The sequence below is a fragment of the Sabethes cyaneus genome, chromosome 2 (genome assembly GCF_943734655.1).
Source record: "Sabethes cyaneus chromosome 2, idSabCyanKW18_F2, whole genome shotgun sequence".
Lineage (NCBI taxonomy): Eukaryota > Metazoa > Arthropoda > Insecta > Diptera > Culicidae > Sabethes > Sabethes cyaneus.
In genome coordinates this window covers 75,425,875-75,446,184 of record NC_071354.1, presented here as the reverse complement: position 1 = coordinate 75,446,184, position 20,310 = coordinate 75,425,875, and the positions used below count along the sequence as shown (strand labels likewise).

Below are 20,310 nucleotides of genomic sequence, written 5' to 3'. Positions count from 1 at the left end.
TTTGCCCATTTGATTTTGTTGGCGGAAATTTCATTCGAAAGAGCTTTCATTCGAAATACCAATTTGTTCGTAATATAGAATAGCGGTGAATAACGAAAAACTGCTGCTTCAAACCGCTGAATTGCAAACATGTGTGGGACACGCAGAAAATAACCACGCAATTTCGCGTGAGAGTCTAAATAGGTGGAATCTCCGCAATATCAATTATTATTTTTTATATACAGCAACGATTCGCTAATTACGAACACTTAGCACTTTTATGAGCGATTGCGCACTTATTGTTTGGACAATTTTTCTTGCAATTGACAATATAAGCACAGACAAACAGACGAGACACTCGCGTAAATTCCATCGTCCAATCAAAAACCACTAATTTTTCAAAAAAGCATGTTTCGCAACATGACCACACCGCGGCGCGCCGGTGTGGCTTTGAGTTTTCAGTATAAAACCATTCAAATGTACAAAACCCTACAGCATAAAGCCCTGCAAATGCAAGCTACTCCGCAACATGCATAACAGAGGGTGCTAGTGTGCAAGCAAAATGTGCAGGACGATGGTTTTTAAAGGATTATCTTCTAAGTGTCATGTCAGTTTGTCAGTGATATAAGTTTTCATCGATAATCGCATATCTCAGGTTAAAGAAACTGACTAAAGAAATGACAGGTAACCTAGCAGGTAACTCATTTTCGGTTCGTCGAAACCAAGTGCGCATGAATCTCGATGAAACCTTCTGAATCTTTGGCTCGAAAACTTGAGGAGTATCAGTCGATGAACGCGGCAGAAAATAATGACTGCAAGCAAACGGCAACAAATATCATCGTATCATCACGAAATCGATCCGTGCTGCCTAACGAAAACACCAGGCAATCAAATTTGTAGCGTATACAGTTCATAAAATCGCCTAAATGTTGAACTAGAAAAAATATTGTTCGAACTTTTCCTAGCAACTTTGAACAGAGTCACGCACAACAATCATCGTTGAGCAAATCAGGTTTAATGATGACAGGAGGCCGCGAGCGACCAAGGGCATGGTGTGTTGCTATCTCTTTCTCATGTAGGAGTGAAGAGAGCAACTTTCAAATGGTCCTCGGTCAGGGCTATGGTGTGCTTGTCAAACTCCATATATTCGATGCGTTACTAACATGCACCAAAAATTTGGCTCTTAGGGTTACCATTTTTTCCAAATTAGAGTGACCAAGAAATTTTTGCAATATTTTTATAAATTTTTTACTTTCAATTGGGTCCTAAAGCCCTATGTCGTTTTTAGCTTGAATCGATGAGGTTAGGGTTAGGAACACATATTGTGATATTCAATTTTATATTTTTAGGCTATTGCCGTTAAAAACCTTTTTTTTAATTTTGTGAAATTTTGAACAAAAAATAAACATTTGGGCAACCTTATATAGACAAACTATAGTTGTGCATGGTTGTGCCAAGCGGTGTCTAGACAACACGAATTATAAAAAGAAACCATAGTCTTGAAATGTCACGGAAAACTTTTTGTTTACCTTCACGCTCATGTGATAGTGTGTCAAAAAGTCAAAAGTTGCAAAGTCAGGAAATGGCTTGGCAATCGCGACCTAAAACATTTTCTGAGTTTACAGCTCATTTTCCGGTTCCGGTCATCTCAGTTTAATTAAGGCTTTTGTCAAAATCAGCAATAAGCGTAGTGACTGCACTTGGTCACAGCGTGGATGGCTTCAGTTTTCGGATGCAACACCCGCCATCGAGATGCGACCGTTTGGTTAGAAACGCACAGAAATTTTTGGTCTGCCGTTCGCCCTACTGCTGATTCACATCGGAGTAGCAGAACATACCAATCGGATTGATAATACGGTGCCAGTTTCGGTTGGCGTTTTTTTTTCATACTGTTTTGCGGGGTCGATTGTACCGAGATTATACTGTTGGCCATCAGTTTGACATCGTTTAGTCATTCTTAGCGCAAACTAGATTTGGACAAAGTCTAGCACCGTGAATCGATGGATTGGAATACATTAGCATTGGGCGATACTGTATCTGTATCGAAAAAATCGATACTTTTGAGCCGATACATCGATATTTTGGATCGATACTGAGCGTCCCGATACCGGCCAGTATCGATGCTAAAACGACGATATTTGTATCGATACCTTTATAGTAAATGCTAGAGAAACTAAAATACTTTACTTATCCTAATGCGATGTCCATTAGGATTTCACCTGCATAACAATGTTCTGCCAACAAACTCGATCCATGGCTGTCCGCCTCCAATTTCTCGAATGTCCCATACTTTCCAGGACTTGCTCCATATGGTCTAACCGTCAAGCACGCTGCGAACCTCTGTGCCTGGTACCAACCGAATTCGAGGCAAACATCATTTTTACGGGATTGTTTTCCGGCATTCTCACATGTCCCGGCCATTGTACTCTTCCAGCCTCAGCAACTTTCTGAATACTGGGTTGGCCGAAAAGCTGCGCCAGCTTGTGGTTCATGTTTTTCCTCCATAGACCGTACTCACATACACCACCAAAGATAATCCTAAGCACACGACGTCCAAAAGTGACCAGTCTCCGTCGAGCATTGTCCACGTTTTGTGCCCGTAGACTATCGGTCTTATTTGCGCTTTGTACATGGTACATTTGGTACAGGGATGAAGCTTGCCAGATTTTAGGGTCTTGTAGAATCCGTAGGAAGCACGGCTTCCGGCAAGAATATCTCTGCGTATTTCTCTGCTGCAGATGTTATCCGACCACCTCGAACTCGTAGAAATTAAAATAAGAGGTGTACCTAATTAATGCGGCAGCTAATTTTGTTTATCGATAAATAAACTCTGCAAAAATAGATGCATTCCTAGTTCCAGTCTTAAATCAAATTTTAAGTAAAACTTCAATTTCAATTTGAAATCTAATTTAAAGTCGGATTTCTTGGGTGATGTAAAAAAATCAAATTCAATTTCAAATCCTATTTCAAGTCCAATTATAAGTCCGATTTAACTCCAATTTCTGGCAAAGTTGTAAGTATAATTTCTAGTCAAATTTTTCATCCAATTCACTGTTAGTTACTAGTAAAATTTTAAGTTCTTTATTATGTCCTATTTCAAGTTCAATTTCATGTCTCATTATAAGTCCTGTTTCATGTGTAATTTGAAGTCCAATTTATAAATTCTAGTCTGAATTGGTCCAAACTTGAGTTTAACTTCGCGTCCAATTTTAAGTGTGATTTGAAGTCCAAATTCAAGTTCCACTTCAAGTTTAATTTTAAGTTAAATTTAAAGTCTTACTTCCAGCTCAATTTAAAGTAAAGATCCAAGTTGAAATTGATTCAAACTGAAGTCCAATATCATTTGATCATCAATATCAATTTGAAGTACAATTTTAAGCATAATGCCATGCTCAATTCTAAGTTAAATTTCAGTTCCCATTTCAAGTTCAATATCAAGTTTAATTTCAGGTTCAAATTTAAGTAAAATTTCAAGTGCAATTCCAGCTCCGATTTTAAAATTAATTTCAAATGCGATCAATTAGACAACTCGCAAGTTGCTGAGTGAAGCTCTGCTTTCCTCAATGGAGGTAGCTATCTTGGCACTCGAAGATGGATGTGGTTGGATACGCTAGACCGTCAATGAAGCCGCAACTGCGTTGTTAAGTGAAGAGACCCTGAGTGCATGAAATGACTTTTGACGGAGATGAACTGGAAGGGGTTGATGAATTCATAAATTAGGGATCTCTGTCAACCGCCGTCAATCATACGAGTAAGCAGATTCAACGACGCATTCTAGCTAAGTCAGGTCTACTTTTCCCTTCGTAAGTCATTTCGATCAAGGAGCATAAACCGTACGCAAAATATAAAAGCATTTGCTAGCGCTTGGCTGAGTGGTCGATTTCTGGCCTGGATTTTTCACTTGCAAAGCCGGTGACCGATCAATCTGGCAAAAAGTCGGTTTACCAACTTAAGAAAACGGATTTGTACTTTTTGTCCGATTTTTAAAATTTATTTTTCATTTCCATCATTCCACTAGATTTTCTAATAAATTTTGTAGCAATCCTGAGCAATTCGTTGCAGTTTCCGGTCAAAAGATTTTAAAACCGCAGGCCTGACCAGTCCGACATCAGCTATTATTTCGTTCCTAACGAGATTTCGTATGAGAACGAAAGAGAATCAACAGTAGTAAAAGCACACGCATATAATTTTCTAAAAAATTAAGCTAAATAATAAACAAAAGTGTGGTTTTCGTTGCACCCTGTCAGTGTATCGATACCGATATCGATACCACTGGTATCGATACTTGCCGCCCGATATTTCAACGGGATCGATACCTTTACAAAAATTGTATCGATATTCGAATATCGATGCTTTTCGCAGTATCGCCCAATGCTAGAATACATTGCCCGAATCAAAACTTTTATCCGATAACTAGTACAAATTTGATGTTCCACTTCCTCACGACCAGCAAAACGCAGACAAGCACAAGAGACAACTGCGAAGCTGTAACTGTCAAAACGATCAGCTGCTCTAATGTCAAACCAGAGTTGCCAGTAAGAAAAAGTTATCATTGTTGCCAGAAACGTGTTATTTTCGTTATGTCAAGGAAGATCTCTAATGTCAAGGGAGAATAAATTACAATAATTTTGTTTTTTAATTTTTTAGTGCTCTGCATCTTTTTAAAAAAGAAAAAACTATACTCTGGTAGTCATAATGGGAAGCTTTATCGTTCCTGCTAAAAAAATCATCTTTTTATCACAAATTTTAGGACCCAATTAAGGCGTTTTTTAAATTGGTTAGAAATTGAAATAACAGCGAAGAAAAAATTTGACTTACATATAGAACTAAATCGCTTGTGAAACTTTAAGCTCGTTTTAATTAATTACAATAAAAATTCATTACGACAATTATCAATGACCTTCAAACAAAACAAGTTTGGTTAGCTTATTATGAATAGACTGAATGCTTTTTACTATTGAGTATTTGTGTTTTTATGAAGAACGAACATTGGAAGAACTGGGATTGTTGTTTTTGAAATACTACTGCAAAACTAAATAGGAGGAATTTTTTATGGGGATGATGATTTCGATGCTAGGTACCAAAGTAAATTGATATATACCAGGTATGTGACCATCGAGGGTTGCATTAGTGTGTGTAGAAAGAAGAAGAAATAGTTCTGAAATATGGTGGAACTTGCATGAAAATTAAAACTAAATTAATTGTAATTAATGAATGCAGCTATATTATTCCAGAGAAATATTTGAACATTTACAATGAAATGTAAGGAATATATTTTTAAGTCATTTGCACTTGTAGCCTTCTTTAATTATGCGTAAAAAATTTGAGAACATGGGTGACTAACTATTTCGATGTACAATTGAAAAATGAATTAATGTTTCTAATACTTCACGATCAATACGGTATACGGTTGCTTAAATTAAAACACGTTCCGTCCAACATTTTGCTTGCATGATGTTCTTGAATATCTGCCTCTGATGTCTTCTTTTAAAAAATAGTTTTATTCGAATAGATGCTTGTGCTACTGCTTGAAAATCCTTAAGTTGAAGTCACTATTCCAAGATGATACCTTTTTATCATAAATTTGCCCGCTCACGTTGTTTGATATATATGCTCTTGTCTCAACACTACGTAGAAAACCATAAAAAGTAATCTTAGATTGCTACAAAACAGTCTTAGATGATAATTAACACTTTAAAAGCTTACCAGAAATCAGACGAAAAATATCGCGGGCGGATTACAATGTTGCACATGCTGCTTATTGAACAATCATGTCCGAGCATTTTAAAGAATTTCTTTTTTGTTTTACTACTTGTAGGAAAGCGATATAAGGACATTTCTTTGAGATATCTTGATACCGCTTTGACGAAAAAATTTCTGCTTGCAATTTGGAATGTTGTATTTCATTGTATTCATGAAAATACATACTAGAAATAATGTTCTAAGCATAAACATAAAAGCTGTAAGAAAAAAAAAGACAAATCTTGCGTATCCAACGATTTTTTTAAAAAATTAACTAATTTTCCATACAAAATGCTCGAAATCTCAGAACTAGTGTAAATGTGTTAGTGCAAAGTGTATATGACAGCTCGCATTGTCATATACCTGGTATATAGCAATTTACTTTGGCTAGGTATAGGCGAATTCGAGAAAACTAAGAGCAACCGTTCGCTACCTGGTTATGATTATTGGAACTACAAAAAAAGTGCAATTCCCAAAATGTTTGCTGGCACCTGTATGGAGCTCAACTTTAAAAGTAATATTTTACTGAATTAACAACAGTGGGAATGATAAAAATGGATAATAAAGGTAAGAAAATGCATTTCCTTTCATTTGATATATATTGTTTCTGATTCGGGAGATTATTAGAGCTTCGCAAGTGTATTTATGTTTACGAACTGATAGGTTATATGTTTGGCTCTTGGCGCAAGTGATGCTAATCACGAAAATAAATCCGTTAGCATTTGAAAACACATTGGAATGCACTGAAGACTGAAAATAATTGGTGATTCTCTATCCAGGATATGTAAACTTTACAGCTGACTCTATGTACTTTTGCTTCATGCGGTACAAAATCAAACATTAACATTTTTCTGCCATAAAGTTAATTAATTCGAATATTTTCACTTACTTTAACGTAGATAAACAAATTTCTTCCAATATTACGCTATCTAAAATCCTGACAATTGAAAAGGTTAATCAAAACCTGCATTTTATTTCAGCTTTTTTTAAAAATGTATGGAGTTTGACAGCGATTTTACTTTTCATCACTTTTTTTATGCAGCGCCTCCAAGCGGGTGATAGCTTGTCAAAAACGCCTATACGAAATTTTCGCTTGACACTACCCCCCTGTCCTCGGTAAAGGGGAATTTCCAGCAAATTTTTTGGTTCCTGTCAAAATTAACATTTTGGTACCTATGCGTGGGACATCGAAAATGTATGAATTTGACAGCCACTTCACCCCGTAGCGAGCGACTGAGCTCCAGTGTCTTTTCTTTAGTCAGATTCTTTATCTCAGGTATTTTGACAGTCTCTACTTTTTAGCTAGAGCGGTCAGAGGCTTGGTCAGTGGGCAGTGCAAGCATAAAAGTGCCAGTTAGCTGGCTGCTGGGCACACTACTTGCGCAATTAAAAAAAAGCTGAAAAAGGAAAATAATTTCGCAAATAATTAAGTCGTGTCCTCACAGAGTTTAAAAAACAGCAAATCTAGCTATTCTTATTTTGCTTACACCCGGAAGGTTTAAATCTTCTATTATTCACGATCCCAAATATTTTCGTGGTGAAAACTATAAAAACCAGTTCCTGCGCTAAACGAATAAGGTAGACTAATCGAATGCAAAACCAACATAGAGAGGTGTGTAATGTTTGTTTTTATTTTTCACAAAGGTGATAACGGAACATTCTGGAAAACGTATACCCAGAAAGCAAAATGAGCTCAAGTTCCCCGAGTGAAGCAGTGGTCGAAAAAAGTCCCGATGGTTCTGCAGAAGACAAGTATTGCTGGGTTTGTTTCGCTACGGCTGAAGATGACAAGCTGGCTCCGTGGGTGCAACCTTGCAATTGTCGCGGAGCAACGAAATGGGTTCACCAAAGTTGTCTGCAGCGGTGGGTTGATGAAAAGCAGAAAGGAAACACTTTCAAGCGGGTCAGTTGTCCACAGTGTCAAAGCGAGTATATAATTGTGCTGCCGTCAATGGGAGCCTTGGCGCACGTATTAGAGGGAATTGATGCAGTGATCAAACAGATTAGCCCTTTCTTGACAGCAGGTGTAATCGTGGGTTCAATTTATTGGACAGCCGTTACTTACGGCGCAGTGACGGTATTGCAAACGGTTGGATATGAAGAAGGCATTTCACTAATGCAACGGGCGGAACCAATCGTCCTTTTAATTGGATTGCCGGCGATTCCAATTGGGTTGGTATTTGGCAGAATGATCCGCTGGGAAGAATTTGTGCTTCGTTTTCTACAGACCAAATCGTTTAGCATGCAACAGTTTGCAATTCTGAGTCTGCTGCTGCCTATTTCGTAAGTTGTAAAAGTTATATTCTTTGTGTGTCGGAATTAATTATTCTTTACCTTGCAGAAACTTAGATGAAACTGGCGCAAGTCCTCCAGGCTCCGGTTCTCCTTCAACCCCGAATGCTCTTCCTCCGGGAACCGTAATAACATCGGATCCACTTTCCGGAACACGATTATTGTGCGGCGCTTTACTTTTACCGACAATTTCGTCTATCGTGGGAAACGTTTTCTTCGATTCAATCCGGAATAATTTCCAACGTGCACTGGTAGGCGGTTTCGCGTTCGTTTTGGTTAAGGGTGTCCTGAAAATCTACTACAAACAGAAGCAGTTCAATCGAAAGAAGCAACGTCGCATTTTGGACTACCTTCCAGAGAACATTCGCAAGTATGGTTCAGTCAAAGAGCAAAAGCAGCAGCATGGCCAAACCAGACCAGGACAGCTGGACATCGCGAACCAAGCTGAACCTCAACCTAATGTTTCAAATTATCGGAATATATTCTAGATTTTCAACAAAAGCCTAGACTTAAACGACTGTTTCTGTATAAAAGAATGTAGAATTTTTATTTTTTTAGCTTGCATTTAGGTGCAAGCATTATTTCTAATTGAAACATAACTATCTACAATTCGAATCAAATGATTCCTTTTTTTCTATATAGCTACAATAAATATCAAGAAAACCTGTTAATTGTTCTGTAAATCTTTTTGTAAATAAAAATGTTTTCTTTTTTTAACTTCATCTTTAACTTACTCGGTTTTGTGATCTAATGAAGCTTTCACGAAGCAAGTTTCACTGCTAGCATCACAGTTTTCAAAAGGCACCAACGAAGAAGAACTGCTATTATCATCCGGCACGCAGACACAATAGGGTACTTTCTCTTTTTCGGACGGTTGTTTAGTAATGTAACGCCTTGGTTTCCCCACCCATCCGCGATCGATACCGTCGCCGCTTCGGGTCGTACACCAAACCCGCGTTCCAGTTTCCTCCTTCCACTCAACATTGCAGGAAGGATATTCCTGCTTTGGTTTAGCTTCCTCCAGTTCCGCCTTTGCCGATCTTTCCAGGACTAATCTATGGTATTCGGTCAGTTCACCGCGCTCATCAAAGTACCTACCAACTAATTTGCCCCTGTATGGGTACGTTTTGTCATAGAAAGACTTCCATTTGACGAGGCTTTTCAGCTCGGAATCGGTAAGGCTTGACACGTCCGATAACTCTGAATTATAGTCCTCGAACTCACCAGTGATGAACGATCGCGAAGCATCATGTGCTGAAATTTAGCTTATTCGAATATTTGAGCAAGAAAGTTAACGTATTATGACCTACCTACGAACATGTTATATGCTTCACCGGGTCCGTAATGCTTGGCTCCACTTTCCACGTTATAAACATGACCTAAAATAACAAGAAAAAGCCCTCTGCTACCAGGCTTTCCGTCGTACTGAGCTAATTCTAATTCGGTAAACAGTTTATGTTCGTCGTCTGGATTGTCATCAAATCCAAATGATTCTGGTTGATTCTTATTAGGTTCTTTCGAAAAAATTATAAACAAGAAAACTGCTAATCCAACTACAATTATATGACGAACGTAAGGCTTAACATAAGAAAGAACCATCTTTATATTTTATTTTACGTAAATTTTACGTGCGAGCTGAGCCTGAGATACGCTGGCAAATAGAAAACATGTCAAAGTAATAGTCTCATCATCTAACAGGACAATTGTAGTGTTCTTAGACAAACGATTGTGATCCGTGATGTGTTTATATTTATATACTGTTTGTTTGACCGTCATTTCTTTTGATATTGGCATTGAATTCAAACAATAAAATTTATTGTTTACGAGTGACCGCGTATTTCATTCTGCCGCAATATTTACCGCTTTCTGTTGAAAAAAACCTGAGGTCGAAGGATTCGATCACAAGGTATAAAATGGAGGCTTATGTTAAACTAGACTGGTAAGAGCATATTTTTAGTAGCTGAAAATATTGCAATACAACCGATTCTTACAAGTGCAGGTCGAAAAACCATCGCCGTAGCGAACCCCGACTGCTGGATTACTTTGCGATTGATTTTTCTAAACACGAAGAAGATATTTTTAATCTACACATCAATGAACTGGAAACGATCCATCAACCCGGCGATTTGTACGTAGACGACCATAACAACATGGAAGTGAGTTTTCCGATTGATCCTCGAAATGGTACTGAGGTTCGGCAAATTGTAATCGATGCTACCAGCGCATCGACTCGTTTATTTGATCAGTTTCCTAGCGGATCATGCCTGAGCCGAGCCGATCATCAGCATTGTTTAACAGTACTGAACCGATTAAATATGAGACTAAATTTTGACACGGTAGATGATTTAGAAGCGCTAGCAAAATATAGAATCTTGATCGGAAAGTTGGAAGCGGAGAGGTCACTATTTGATGAATTTGTGAGGAATCATTTCAACAATGATTTAGTTTTCCGCAAGCGGATAGTTGATCCGGAATTGAACAACTTAGTGGTATCTATTTGGAAGGATAAGGTTCAGAGAACCATGGACACCTTGACGGATGACAGTAGATTCCACCTGTCGACAGCAGTAATGTGGTTGAAATATAGCGAAAATGAGCGAAACGTAAGGTTCGAACCGGTATCTGAGGATATATTGGAACTTGGTCAGGTAAAACACATTTTCACCGAGAATTTATTAAATTGTCGTACTTTGAAAAGAAACGTACGGGTGCTTGAGCACTTTTTGCAAGAGCAGTTAGCTTTTTCTACAATTAATCATTCAGTTCAAGTGGCTCAAATTTTAAAACAAGATGAAGATCTGCGAATTGTGATAAATTCTGGAACGCTTACACACATGCTTGACAATTTTTGCAACTTGCAGAACCAATGGTTGGTGCCGTTCCGAATTGAAGTAGTTGAAGGACGTAGTGTCATTTTTTTCGATAAGAAAATGCAGCCTACAAGAATGAGTAGTCACAAGCGAAATATAAAAGCGCATAAATATTTAATAAAAAGTTTCATGAGTGTTTTGAAAAAAGACTACAGCTCCGGAAAAGATAGAAAAATAGGAGATTTAAAGTATTCAGATACGCTAGAATATAAAGTCATTGAATTTGATGCGTACCTTCAAAGATTAAAAGAAGCGGACGAAACAAGCGACAAGCCTCAACAAAATGTTTGCTTGAGGCTGTGGAATTTACGCGATGGCGATGAACAGTTTCGATTTCTCATTAAATCTCGAATGGATTGCTACCAATCACTGCGAAAAGTCAAGTTTTTTATTAACATTTCTGTTAAGCTAGAATATCAAGCCGAATTCGGTGCGGAACAAATGACCCAGAGTGAGCTGATCAGAGAATGGACACGACAATTTTTGAGGCCAAATTCTAAAACATTGCGTTTACGAATAAACGCAATGACGCATACAATCCTTTCGCACCATTATTTGGAGCTTAAAGATATCGAAGAAGAGTTGAAGCGAACCTACAGCATTGAGCCAATCAATGTTATAACGAACCTTTGGCAAACTTTGAAAGTTTTGCTAAACTTTCCTCCAGGGGAGCATCTTATGCAACATGACACGAAGAATTCGGAAAGCGTCCTTATTCTATCGAAAAATCCAAAATTAGTCACAACTGGTACCAGTTTGAATTTGTTAAATATCTACTCTTCCGTAGAATATGATCAATGCGTTTTGGAACAGTACGATTGGATACCAATAGATCGGACAGTCATTACAAAACTTCACAGAGAGCACACACTATTGCCGTGTACCTTCCCACATTGGTTACAGAAACAACGAATTGTTGCGCGGGATAAACTAGGTCCAAGGCAAAAGACGGAGCCTTTACAAGCGAAATGTAGTCCGCCTAAAAACAAAAAATCTAAAGGCGATCGAGAACGACAAAAACGTAAACAAAAAGAGCGGAAGCTACTAAAGCGTAAAGAGCAATCTTTTGTAGCAGACATTCAAAAATCGCTGGACCAGTTCGCACCATACCCTGGTCCTTCCAGATCCACCAATACCAGTGTTAAATCGTGCAAGACTAAAAAGTCATTCCCTTTAAAAAGTTTTGTGAAAGGACAAACAATTGACTATCAGACGTACATTGATCAAGCAAACGTTCAAAAGCACGAATAAAAGAATAAAAATATGTTTAAATCAACAAATTTTTTCGATTACATTACACTTATTCTAAATTTTCTGCTCTTCTACTGATGTAAGTGTTTCTCCACCAGTCCCTGTCCAGCTTGAACTGTGTACCATTCCAGTTGAAATGCGTAGGGGGTTTTTCTTCTCCCTCGGAAAAGAGAAAATTTTTACTCAATTCTATTGCTAACTTCGACCGAATCAACCCAATGGATCCATATCTTACAGGAGCCGGATGGTATACGCGTCCGCTCAGTGGAAACATGCATATACGGCCAGGCTCCCACGGTACAGCCAAAAGATCACCGGCATGAGCGAAGGATAAGTATTCGTTGTTCTCTTACAATTGAAATAGTTTTTTTTGAAACATTTTTGGTCGTTTTGATAAACAATAAAACCACACTTACTTGCATCTTGAAAAATGTGGCTAAACACGACAGGTACATCATCGCACCGTACGTAATTGCGCTCACGACCACAAGGTGACACGAAAGGAAAGTGTTCTCTGTAGCGGTCAGTCTCGTTCAGGCGCAACCGTTTAAAGAAAAACTCTAGAAATTTTTTCTCTTTAAAGCATGACGTAAAATTCTTAATACGTGCATCATCTAGAAAAAGCTAGTAAAAAACTGCCCGTTAGATTACCCACCATGCAAGCAACGTATATTGAGATTTACAAAATTACCATTCCTTCGTGATCGATGTAATAAAAATATTCACGGATGTTCGTTGCGGGTGACTGACCTTGCACATAGCTTATCGTTGAGCATCGTCTTGCGGTTATCAGCAATAAAAGGTTTCTCTTGAACATCTTCTGTGCAATAGTAAAATTATTGTAGCAAGATTGCCGTTACCTTCTATTACACAACACAAGTTACAATGATTGAACAAACAACGGCCAGAGATGTACCATTAAATTCTGCAGTTTGCAATTTTTATAGAGAAGCAATACTGATGCATCAAGAAAAGAGCCAGGTAAATAAACCAAATAAACGAAACAAAAGTCCTATAAAGTAGAAATTCTAAAAAAAGAGATATGCGGAAGCAACAATTGTCATGTTTTGGAGCTAACAACAATTATCATGTTCTGAGGCAAACGAATATGCGCGGGTTTATTTACTTTTATTCCTATATATATATAATGTATAAATATCTATTTACTTTAATGTATGAAAATATTACGTACTTAACAGAATTGTTATTCGTGCAACTTTTTACATGTTTAATGCATAAACATAATTTTAAAAAACCGCTTGAAATCGTTATTTACTGCATATTCGTTATTAACCCTCTAACGGGCAACACCGTGAAAACGATGTGATCAAGCTAATGACTATTTTATCATGAAAGTACACACAAAAAAACCTTAAGTTCTGATTTTCATGCAAATATAATTATCTGGAGGAGCGCCAGGTAAGAAAAAGTCCAATTTCTCTTTTTCTTTTTTCATGTCTAACGCTCTGCCCAGATATTTTTTCGATTCAGATATATTACAAAATTAAAATAATCCATTAAATTTACTCATAGAAATTCTTTTTAGGTCAATCATTTTGCTCTAGATGTCCTTTTCCTTCAAAAGTAAAAAAGGGAATATTCGCGCATTATTTTCGGAATTTTTGTTTTTGAAAGATGATAACTTTTGAACGCATGGTCAGAATGTTATGATATTAGTATCAAAATGTCAAGAAATTTGCTCTGAACACATTTTGCATATTGCCAATTGAAAACAAATTTCGTATGCGGCTCTGGAGCTTTAAAAGCGAAGGCCGTCTACAGACGGTCACCCGTTAGAGGGTTAACGCCATGCCTCGATTCTACATTTTTGATCAAACCATTCTAACCGAAATTCCAATTAAAATGGGTTGAACCATAGTTTGATCAATTTTCAACTCGAAATAGCAATTGTAATCTAATTGGCTTATACGGAATATTTTATCTAGAAATTTAAATTTATTCAGATTGATAATAGAAATTAACATGTTTATATTTCGATTTTATCATAAGCTTTGACTGACTGACTTGACTGACTTACTTATCTTCTTTCAACGTTTTCTTCTCTAGTCGGTAAAAATCTTTGCTGTTATCTTTATAGAGGGTCAACTTCAATTGGAATGTGTCCGCCAAATCCTGTACCGTATCTATCTCCTTGCTGGTAAGACCCTCAGGTAGTGTCAGTTGTTTACTTTTCTCGTCCTCGACAAAAGCATCCAGTGTTTTGCGCATCGTGTCTGTAAATCGTATCTGCTCCTCGGTGCGTTTTTCGTCTTTACGTTCTTTCAGCCCAAATGCACGCGCACATATGGCTTTTTCGTCCTGACGATGTTTTTCCCAGCGTTGATTAAGTACTTTCAACTCCTTGCTGATGTCCTTGTTGGATGCCTCAAGACGTTGTGCTTTTAGCAAACAATTTTTGGCCCGTTCATACTCTCCTAAATTCATCAGTGCACGGCCCTCATGGAATAGTGCTCTGGGAATACGTTCAATGTTACCTAGACGACGAATTTCGTTTATCATCGAACAAGCTCGACGAGGATTATCTTTTTTGTTGTAGCAAACAGCAAGACTGGTATAGAGCTGAATCAGCGTTTCAGTTTGTTCTTTTTGCTCTTCGTCATCTTTGACATGACAGCGTTCTAAATAACCAACGGCCTTATGATAGTCGTTTATAGCATTCGGAACAAGATTTCTTTTGAAATAATCTTTAGCATGATTCCTTGTATCCATTACCTTCTGTTTAACAACGGCATACGACATTTGCTCTTCTGGTGTAAGTTTGTCTAATGCTTCGGCATCACCAGGGTCTGTGAAGCCAACCAATTTGATGATGAACAACGCATCGGCCTTGGGTTTGATTCTGGGCTTACACCCAAGCTCACCAAAAAGAACTTGATAGCCTATAACAAATTGTGCTTCTTCGCTTGGTTTCATCGACTTCACAGCATCCTCCAAACCACTTAGGACTTCTTCCTTTCCAATGGTAAATTGTTTAAATTCACCTCGCATTGAAGTTGAATCGAAGGCGTATGCTTCGTTTTCAAAGTACCCGTTATAATCTATGGTAACTCTGGCACGTTCTGGAACGAGTTCATCGCCGACCCCTTGTTTCGTGATTCGTTTGTAGATAAATTCCGAGATCATAAACATTTGTGCACGTAATTCGTCGAAACTTTTGTCCCAGGGATTCATGATTTTACGATGAGCGTCTTCATCTTCATCAGCACTTCCATAATCATCCTCCATAAAAAATTCCTCGCCGTGCTCATTATATTTTGTACTAATTTGAAACTGTGCTCCCTTTTCGCTCAACAAGTCACTAAATTCAAATATTCATTATTAGAATCAATAAAACACAAATGTAACTCCATTACTACCTTATATTGACGGCTTCACTGAGAACAAACCCGTTTTCATCCATGGTGCTAACCAATCTAGAATGTGTTCAGTATTTAAAATACACTGCAAGTTGTTACTGTTAGAAAAGTTTACAATATGTTTATGGTATATTTGATTTTAAACCAATAAATACAATTTTTGGCGTTACTACCTACTCCCGCTACCTAACTATGGCAGACCAGACGACTGTAATTTGATGACTTTTCCGGAAGCTGTCACCTTTTACCCAGGTGGGGTATTTCGTTTTAGGAAAGTCAAAGGCTCAAAGGCTGATATCGAGAGCAACATTCCAAATAGGCCGAAAAGTCAAAAGCCGTTTCAACAATTCGCTATAACGGTGCTGTTAATATTTTTCTGTAGAGTGACTATATACAGAGTGGCGACAATGTCAAAATTGGAATGATAATTATCTGTCAGTGTCATTCCAATCGAGCAGACAACCTATCCAACGCGTATGCAGGAAAGAGAAGGAAAAACCTAGGATAAACCGCATTGCATACATTTGGGATGACTTGGCGCCACTCTGTATACAGTCACTCTATTTTTCTGGTATACGAGAGAAAGAGGAACCCCAACAGGAAGATAAGAGTTATTGTAACAGTAGGATACAAAACACGTAGTAAAACATTAAAATTTGTTGTCAGAAAAGATAACCATATCATCAAATTTATTATAGTTTACCATAACTTTCGTGGTTTACTACCATAAAATAACGCGAGTATCTTAACAACACAAAAATCTGTATTTTTTCGCCAACGATAGGTTTCCATTTACAGAAAATGTTATCGTCCTTTTATGGTACCTATTTGTTTTAAACGAATAAAACAATACAATAAATTTTACAACAAATTTTTCCATAAATTTCTATGTCCTGTTGTAGAAGCATTGTACCTACATATTATTAAAATTATATATTTTTGCCGATGCTTTAAATAGACCAAAAACAGTTTGTTATCCTTTTGCACTTAGGCCCTACTGAAATATTTTTCGTTTGATTTTTGCGTTCATCTTGTGTTACCTTTTTTAAAGTTCTTTGACCAAAGCCGGGAAATGTTTTTATGGTTTTTAAAGGTTTTTATGGAAGCTATGTTATCTTTATGTCAGCTTTAAGATCTTGAAATTATTGTTTTGGTTTTGCTTTTAGCGTTTTTAGTCTTTTTATCTGAAGGGTTGTTTGGTGATTTCAATGGAAAGTAGTAAAAGAAAAGCATTGGATAAAAGTATGTATAATTCTTAAGGATAGGATACAGTTTATTATTAAATATGTATATAATAATAATCCACAAACTAAACTTGTTTCGATATATTTCTAACTTTTAGTTTTAATCGTATTCTTACATATTTTCCGAAGTTCCAGATAAAATTTGTCAATATGGAACAGAGTGCTACAGAAAAAACCCACACCATTTCAAAGAATACTGTCATCCGCACTGTAAGTATTATATGTATTGCAGCGGTAACGTCCTAATCAACTCTTGCAATGTTACAGTAGAAGCAATATTACACGGCGCTGCTAAAGCTAAAGATCAATATGAAATTCCCGAAGAGTTATCAATTAGTCGAGAGGTCGTCTCAGACCAGCTTAAGATTCTGGCACAAATTTATCCGGATCTGCTAAATAAAAGTTGTCCTCCAACAAAACACTTAAAGAACAATGAGAGTTCACCAAAAAACTTACAAACTGTCCCTAAAACTACAAAAGAAAATACCGTGGTTGCTGATCTGTTTGCTGAGCGTCGAGAAAAAATGGCTAAACAATTCGAAGAAAAGAAAAAAGAAACAGCTTCAGCAACCAGCCTTCAAGCAAAACAGTCAACTTCAGTAGATACAACAAAACCTTCGGGAGTGTCGTTAAAGAACGTAATAACGCGAAATATTCACGATTATTATCCCGTGGTAATACCCCGAGGGCAAATGGCCAACAAATTAGAAAATGCTGCCCCGTATAGTATGTTCATGACAACTATCACGGATGCCCCAACTACTCATAAAGAACCGTTATCGATAACTTTCCAAGAACTCCTGGATAATAGTCTGGGAGAACTTGAATCGTCTGTACAGATGAACTTTATGGTCGATATCGGTTGGCTTTTAGGACATTACTACTTTGCTGGTTACGAAGATCGACCGTTGCTTATTTTGTATGGTGATGAAACACCAGAACTTAAGACTGTGTCTTCGCAGAAACCGAACGTGACGGCAATTAAGGTGCACATTGCAACCCCATTCGGGGTGCACCACACCAAGATGGGTTTGTATGCCTACACGGACGGATCAATGAGGATTGTTGTTTCAACTGCTAATCTGTACGAAGACGATTGGCATAATCGTACGCAAGGGTTGTGGATAAGTCCGAAGCTGCCACCGATTCCTGAAGATTCCGATACGGGCTTTGGAGAAAGTCGTACTGGTTTCCGAGGAAGTTTAACTACGTATCTAAATGCCTACAAAATCAGCCAGCTGCAACCATGGGTTGCCAAAATTCAGAAAATTGACTTTCGAGCTGTAAAGTAAGTAAAAATTGTACTACAGGTTTTTTGTTAATAAGCTTAACCATATGATTTCGCATTGGTAAAAAATGAAATAACTGACTATAAATTTTATCACAATGTGTAAAAACTATAGGTTACTCGAGCATGTCAGTATTTATCCTAAACGAAATAACGTGGTTTTTCAAACTTCTTTTACTTGCTGTAGTCTAAAATGCACTGAAATATTCATCTTCTAGTGTTTTTCTGGTGGCATCTGTACCAGGGGGTCATCTCAACACTCCCAAGGGACCACTTTGGGGACACCCTCGTCTAGGTTATCTACTTGGTCAGCACTCAGCTCCGATCGATGACACTTGCCCGTTAGTAGCTCAAAGTTCTAGTATTGGCAGCTTAGGACCGAATCCACAGTCTTGGGTTTTATCGGAAGTTATGGCCAGTTTCCGGAGAGATTCAACTCCGATTGGTTTGCGAAGAGTTCCCGCCTTTAAAATGATATTTCCTAGCTTTTCCAACGTTAGAAGCAGTCACGATCATTTGCTTGGTGGAGGATGCTTACCGTACATGAAAGCCACCCATGATAAGCAACTTTGGCTTAAGGAACATCTACATCAGTGGAAAAGTGATTCACGAAGTCGAACGAAAGCTGTGCCCCACATCAAAACATATTGCCGTTGGTCTCATCGGGGGCTTTACTGGTTTTTACTGACGTCTGCCAATTTGTCGAAAGCTGCATGGGGTGTTTATAATAAATCCGCGAAGTTCGAAGCACCCTTACGGATAAATAGTTACGAAGCTGGTGTTCTGTTTCTGCCAAAATTTGTGGTAGGTTTGAAACTTAATTTTATCTTTTTGCTGTTTGATATAAAAGTTCTTGTTTCAGATCGAAGAAAACTTTTTTCCTATGGAAGCTAAAGCTGAAAACCGGCATCCCCGATTTCCGATGCCTTACGACATTCCTATAATACCGTACGCACCAGAGGACACGCCATTTTTCATGGATTACTTGAGACAGTAACGCAAGCGCAATCTGCTTAATTCCACCAGTTATTTTAAAACAATTATCATTGTGTTTGTTATTAAAAATTGAATTACATCGCTATCATATTGTAACATAAATTGAGTCACATGTTGTGTTATGAGTATGAAAACAGCTGTTTCAATGATGCGAACCATTCCCTGTTTATAAACAAACTAACAAACACTTGAAAGCTTACTGTTGTATGATATGTCGCACATGATACACATATGCAATACTTCCCATTGCTATGACAAGGAGCACAAGGATGTAACAGGACATGCGCTGTTTCGTTCGTCTTTGATATACCTAGAAAAGTCAAAATATTTTCATCATCGAATTGCAAATAGTTAATTGAAGCAAATGATAAAAATTAAGTAACAGTAAAAAGGTAAGTTATTTGTGTTACATTCATCATTACACGTTTTGTTAGTGATTAGCGTCAAAACAACTTATATATGTAGTTCAGTTGTGCAAATTCTCGGATGCCAATCAGCAGACTTGAACATTGATTGCAAAATATCGGTGTTGAAAAAAAAACACAGTTGTTATAATGTAAATTGGCATCCACGCGAGCTGTCTATTACGATGATAACTTTAGTAACTTGGGGGAAGGAACAATTGTTAACTTCAACCGAAATCAAACCTAAACTATTTTCACCTTATAAGAGTCATCAGAGTAGAATTGGATCCAGTATTGCAATCTGTCATAATTGTTGAACAAACCGAGTGAGGGATTTGGGGCCCTCTCGAATGCGCGTACTTTTGCAATACTTCGCATCAGCCGGCGCACACCTTCAGTCACAGCCTTGGCCAGCCGGCTCCACCAATTCTTTATCTAACCAAGATCGCTGATGACTGCTCCCTACATCTTCAGCTTCCACTTTATTTTCGCCCAATACTTCTCTATTGAACGCAACTGGAGACAATTTCGTGCATTGAGTTCCTTTGGATGCCAATTGTCGTTGTACTGTTGTAGTACTTCCTTCCTTGGCATAACGGGGCCAGGACTGCACACGCGATACTTCTTGATGAAAGCGGCAATTTCCGGTATGCATTTCCTACTGCATATCTGCCCGTTCACCACAAACTCCGAATGAAAGAACAGCGGCTTGAACAGTGCCCTCTCGCTGACTGTCAACAACACTCATCCAAGGCCTTTCTTCGGGAACTGGTTGCGGAAGATATACTTGACGCCATCGCTTACCTTCCTAGGGGCGGACGTAAAGGGCTCGATTCTCTGCCTGTCATTGATGTCCAGCGTCAAGCA

General features: G+C 37.9%; 5 protein-coding genes across 6 annotated transcripts; 3 read left to right on the top strand and 2 right to left on the bottom strand.

Annotated features, from left to right (window-relative positions):
• Nucleotides 1-7,061: 7,061 nt before the first annotated feature.
• On the top strand, nt 7,062-8,692 carry LOC128738657 (E3 ubiquitin-protein ligase MARCHF5-like). Its single transcript, XM_053833964.1, has 3 exons — nt 7,062-7,299; nt 7,366-8,004; nt 8,063-8,692. Exons 2-3 carry the CDS (start codon nt 7,409-7,411, stop codon nt 8,499-8,501), a joined length of 1,035 nt encoding a protein of 344 aa, XP_053689939.1. The 5' UTR covers nt 7,062-7,299; nt 7,366-7,408; the 3' UTR covers nt 8,502-8,692.
• Nucleotides 8,534-12,655, bottom strand: LOC128738658 (neuferricin homolog). The gene is made up of 3 exons (XM_053833965.1): nt 12,551-12,655; nt 9,324-9,664; nt 8,534-9,267 (listed from the first exon to the last, which is right to left on the bottom strand). The coding sequence occupies exons 2-3, from the start codon at nt 9,610-9,612 to the stop codon at nt 8,744-8,746; spliced, it is 813 nt and encodes a 270-aa protein (XP_053689940.1). The 5' UTR covers nt 9,613-9,664; nt 12,551-12,655; the 3' UTR covers nt 8,534-8,743.
• Nucleotides 9,795-12,134, top strand: LOC128735587 (uncharacterized). Its single transcript, XM_053830070.1, has 2 exons — nt 9,795-9,952; nt 10,013-12,134. The coding sequence occupies exons 1-2, from the start codon at nt 9,927-9,929 to the stop codon at nt 12,132-12,134; spliced, it is 2,148 nt and encodes a 715-aa protein (XP_053686045.1). The 5' UTR covers nt 9,795-9,926.
• Nucleotides 12,656-14,137: 1,482 nt separating the features above from the next.
• LOC128738655 (inactive peptidyl-prolyl cis-trans isomerase shutdown) lies at nt 14,138-15,678 on the bottom strand. Of its 2 annotated transcripts, XM_053833963.1 has the most exons (3): nt 15,627-15,675; nt 15,512-15,568; nt 14,138-15,453 (listed from the first exon to the last, which is right to left on the bottom strand). In XM_053833963.1, exons 2-3 carry the CDS (start codon nt 15,553-15,555, stop codon nt 14,169-14,171), a joined length of 1,329 nt encoding a protein of 442 aa, XP_053689938.1. In that variant the 5' UTR covers nt 15,556-15,568; nt 15,627-15,675; the 3' UTR covers nt 14,138-14,168. The 2 variants fall into 2 exon arrangements, with proteins under 2 accessions (XP_053689938.1, XP_053689937.1); XM_053833962.1 differs by having other exon boundaries at nt 15,512-15,678.
• A 1,001-nt stretch (nt 15,679-16,679) lies between these two features.
• LOC128738654 (probable tyrosyl-DNA phosphodiesterase) lies at nt 16,680-19,154 on the top strand. The gene is made up of 5 exons (XM_053833961.1): nt 16,680-16,753; nt 16,885-16,965; nt 17,023-18,043; nt 18,262-18,847; nt 18,906-19,154. Exons 1-5 carry the CDS (start codon nt 16,720-16,722, stop codon nt 19,038-19,040), a joined length of 1,857 nt encoding a protein of 618 aa, XP_053689936.1. The 5' UTR covers nt 16,680-16,719; the 3' UTR covers nt 19,041-19,154.
• The last annotated feature ends 1,156 nt before the right edge of the window (nt 19,155-20,310 follow it).

Bases quoted from the DNA above. Each gene is read 5' to 3' on its own strand.
- LOC128738658 (XM_053833965.1), bottom strand. From the start codon at position 9,612: ATGGTTCTTTCTTATGTTAAGCCTTACGTTCGTCATATAATTGTAGTT. The intron at 9,268-9,323 runs GTAGGTCATAAT...GCTAAATTTCAG, and splicing joins AGCATATAACATGTTCGTAG to CACATGATGCTTCGCGATCG.
- LOC128738654 (XM_053833961.1), top strand. From the start codon at position 16,720: ATGGAAAGTAGTAAAAGAAAAGCATTGGATAAAA. The intron at 16,966-17,022 runs GTAAGTATTATA...GCAATGTTACAG, and splicing joins AGAATACTGTCATCCGCACT to TAGAAGCAATATTACACGGC. The intron at 18,044-18,261 runs GTAAGTAAAAAT...TTCATCTTCTAG, and splicing joins ATTGACTTTCGAGCTGTAAA to TGTTTTTCTGGTGGCATCTG.
- LOC128738657 (XM_053833964.1), top strand. From the start codon at position 7,409: ATGAGCTCAAGTTCCCCGAGTGAAGCAGTGGTCGAAAAAAGTCCCGAT. The intron at 8,005-8,062 runs GTAAGTTGTAAA...TTTACCTTGCAG, and splicing joins AGTCTGCTGCTGCCTATTTC to AAACTTAGATGAAACTGGCG.
- LOC128735587 (XM_053830070.1), top strand. From the start codon at position 9,927: ATGGAGGCTTATGTTAAACTAGACTG. The intron at 9,953-10,012 runs GTAAGAGCATAT...TTACAAGTGCAG, and splicing joins GCTTATGTTAAACTAGACTG to GTCGAAAAACCATCGCCGTA.
- LOC128738655 (XM_053833962.1), bottom strand. From the start codon at position 15,555: ATGGATGAAAACGGGTTTGTTCTCAGTGAAGCCGTCAATATAAG. The intron at 15,454-15,511 runs GTAGTAATGGAG...ATTTGAATTTAG, and splicing joins AGTGAAGCCGTCAATATAAG to TGACTTGTTGAGCGAAAAGG.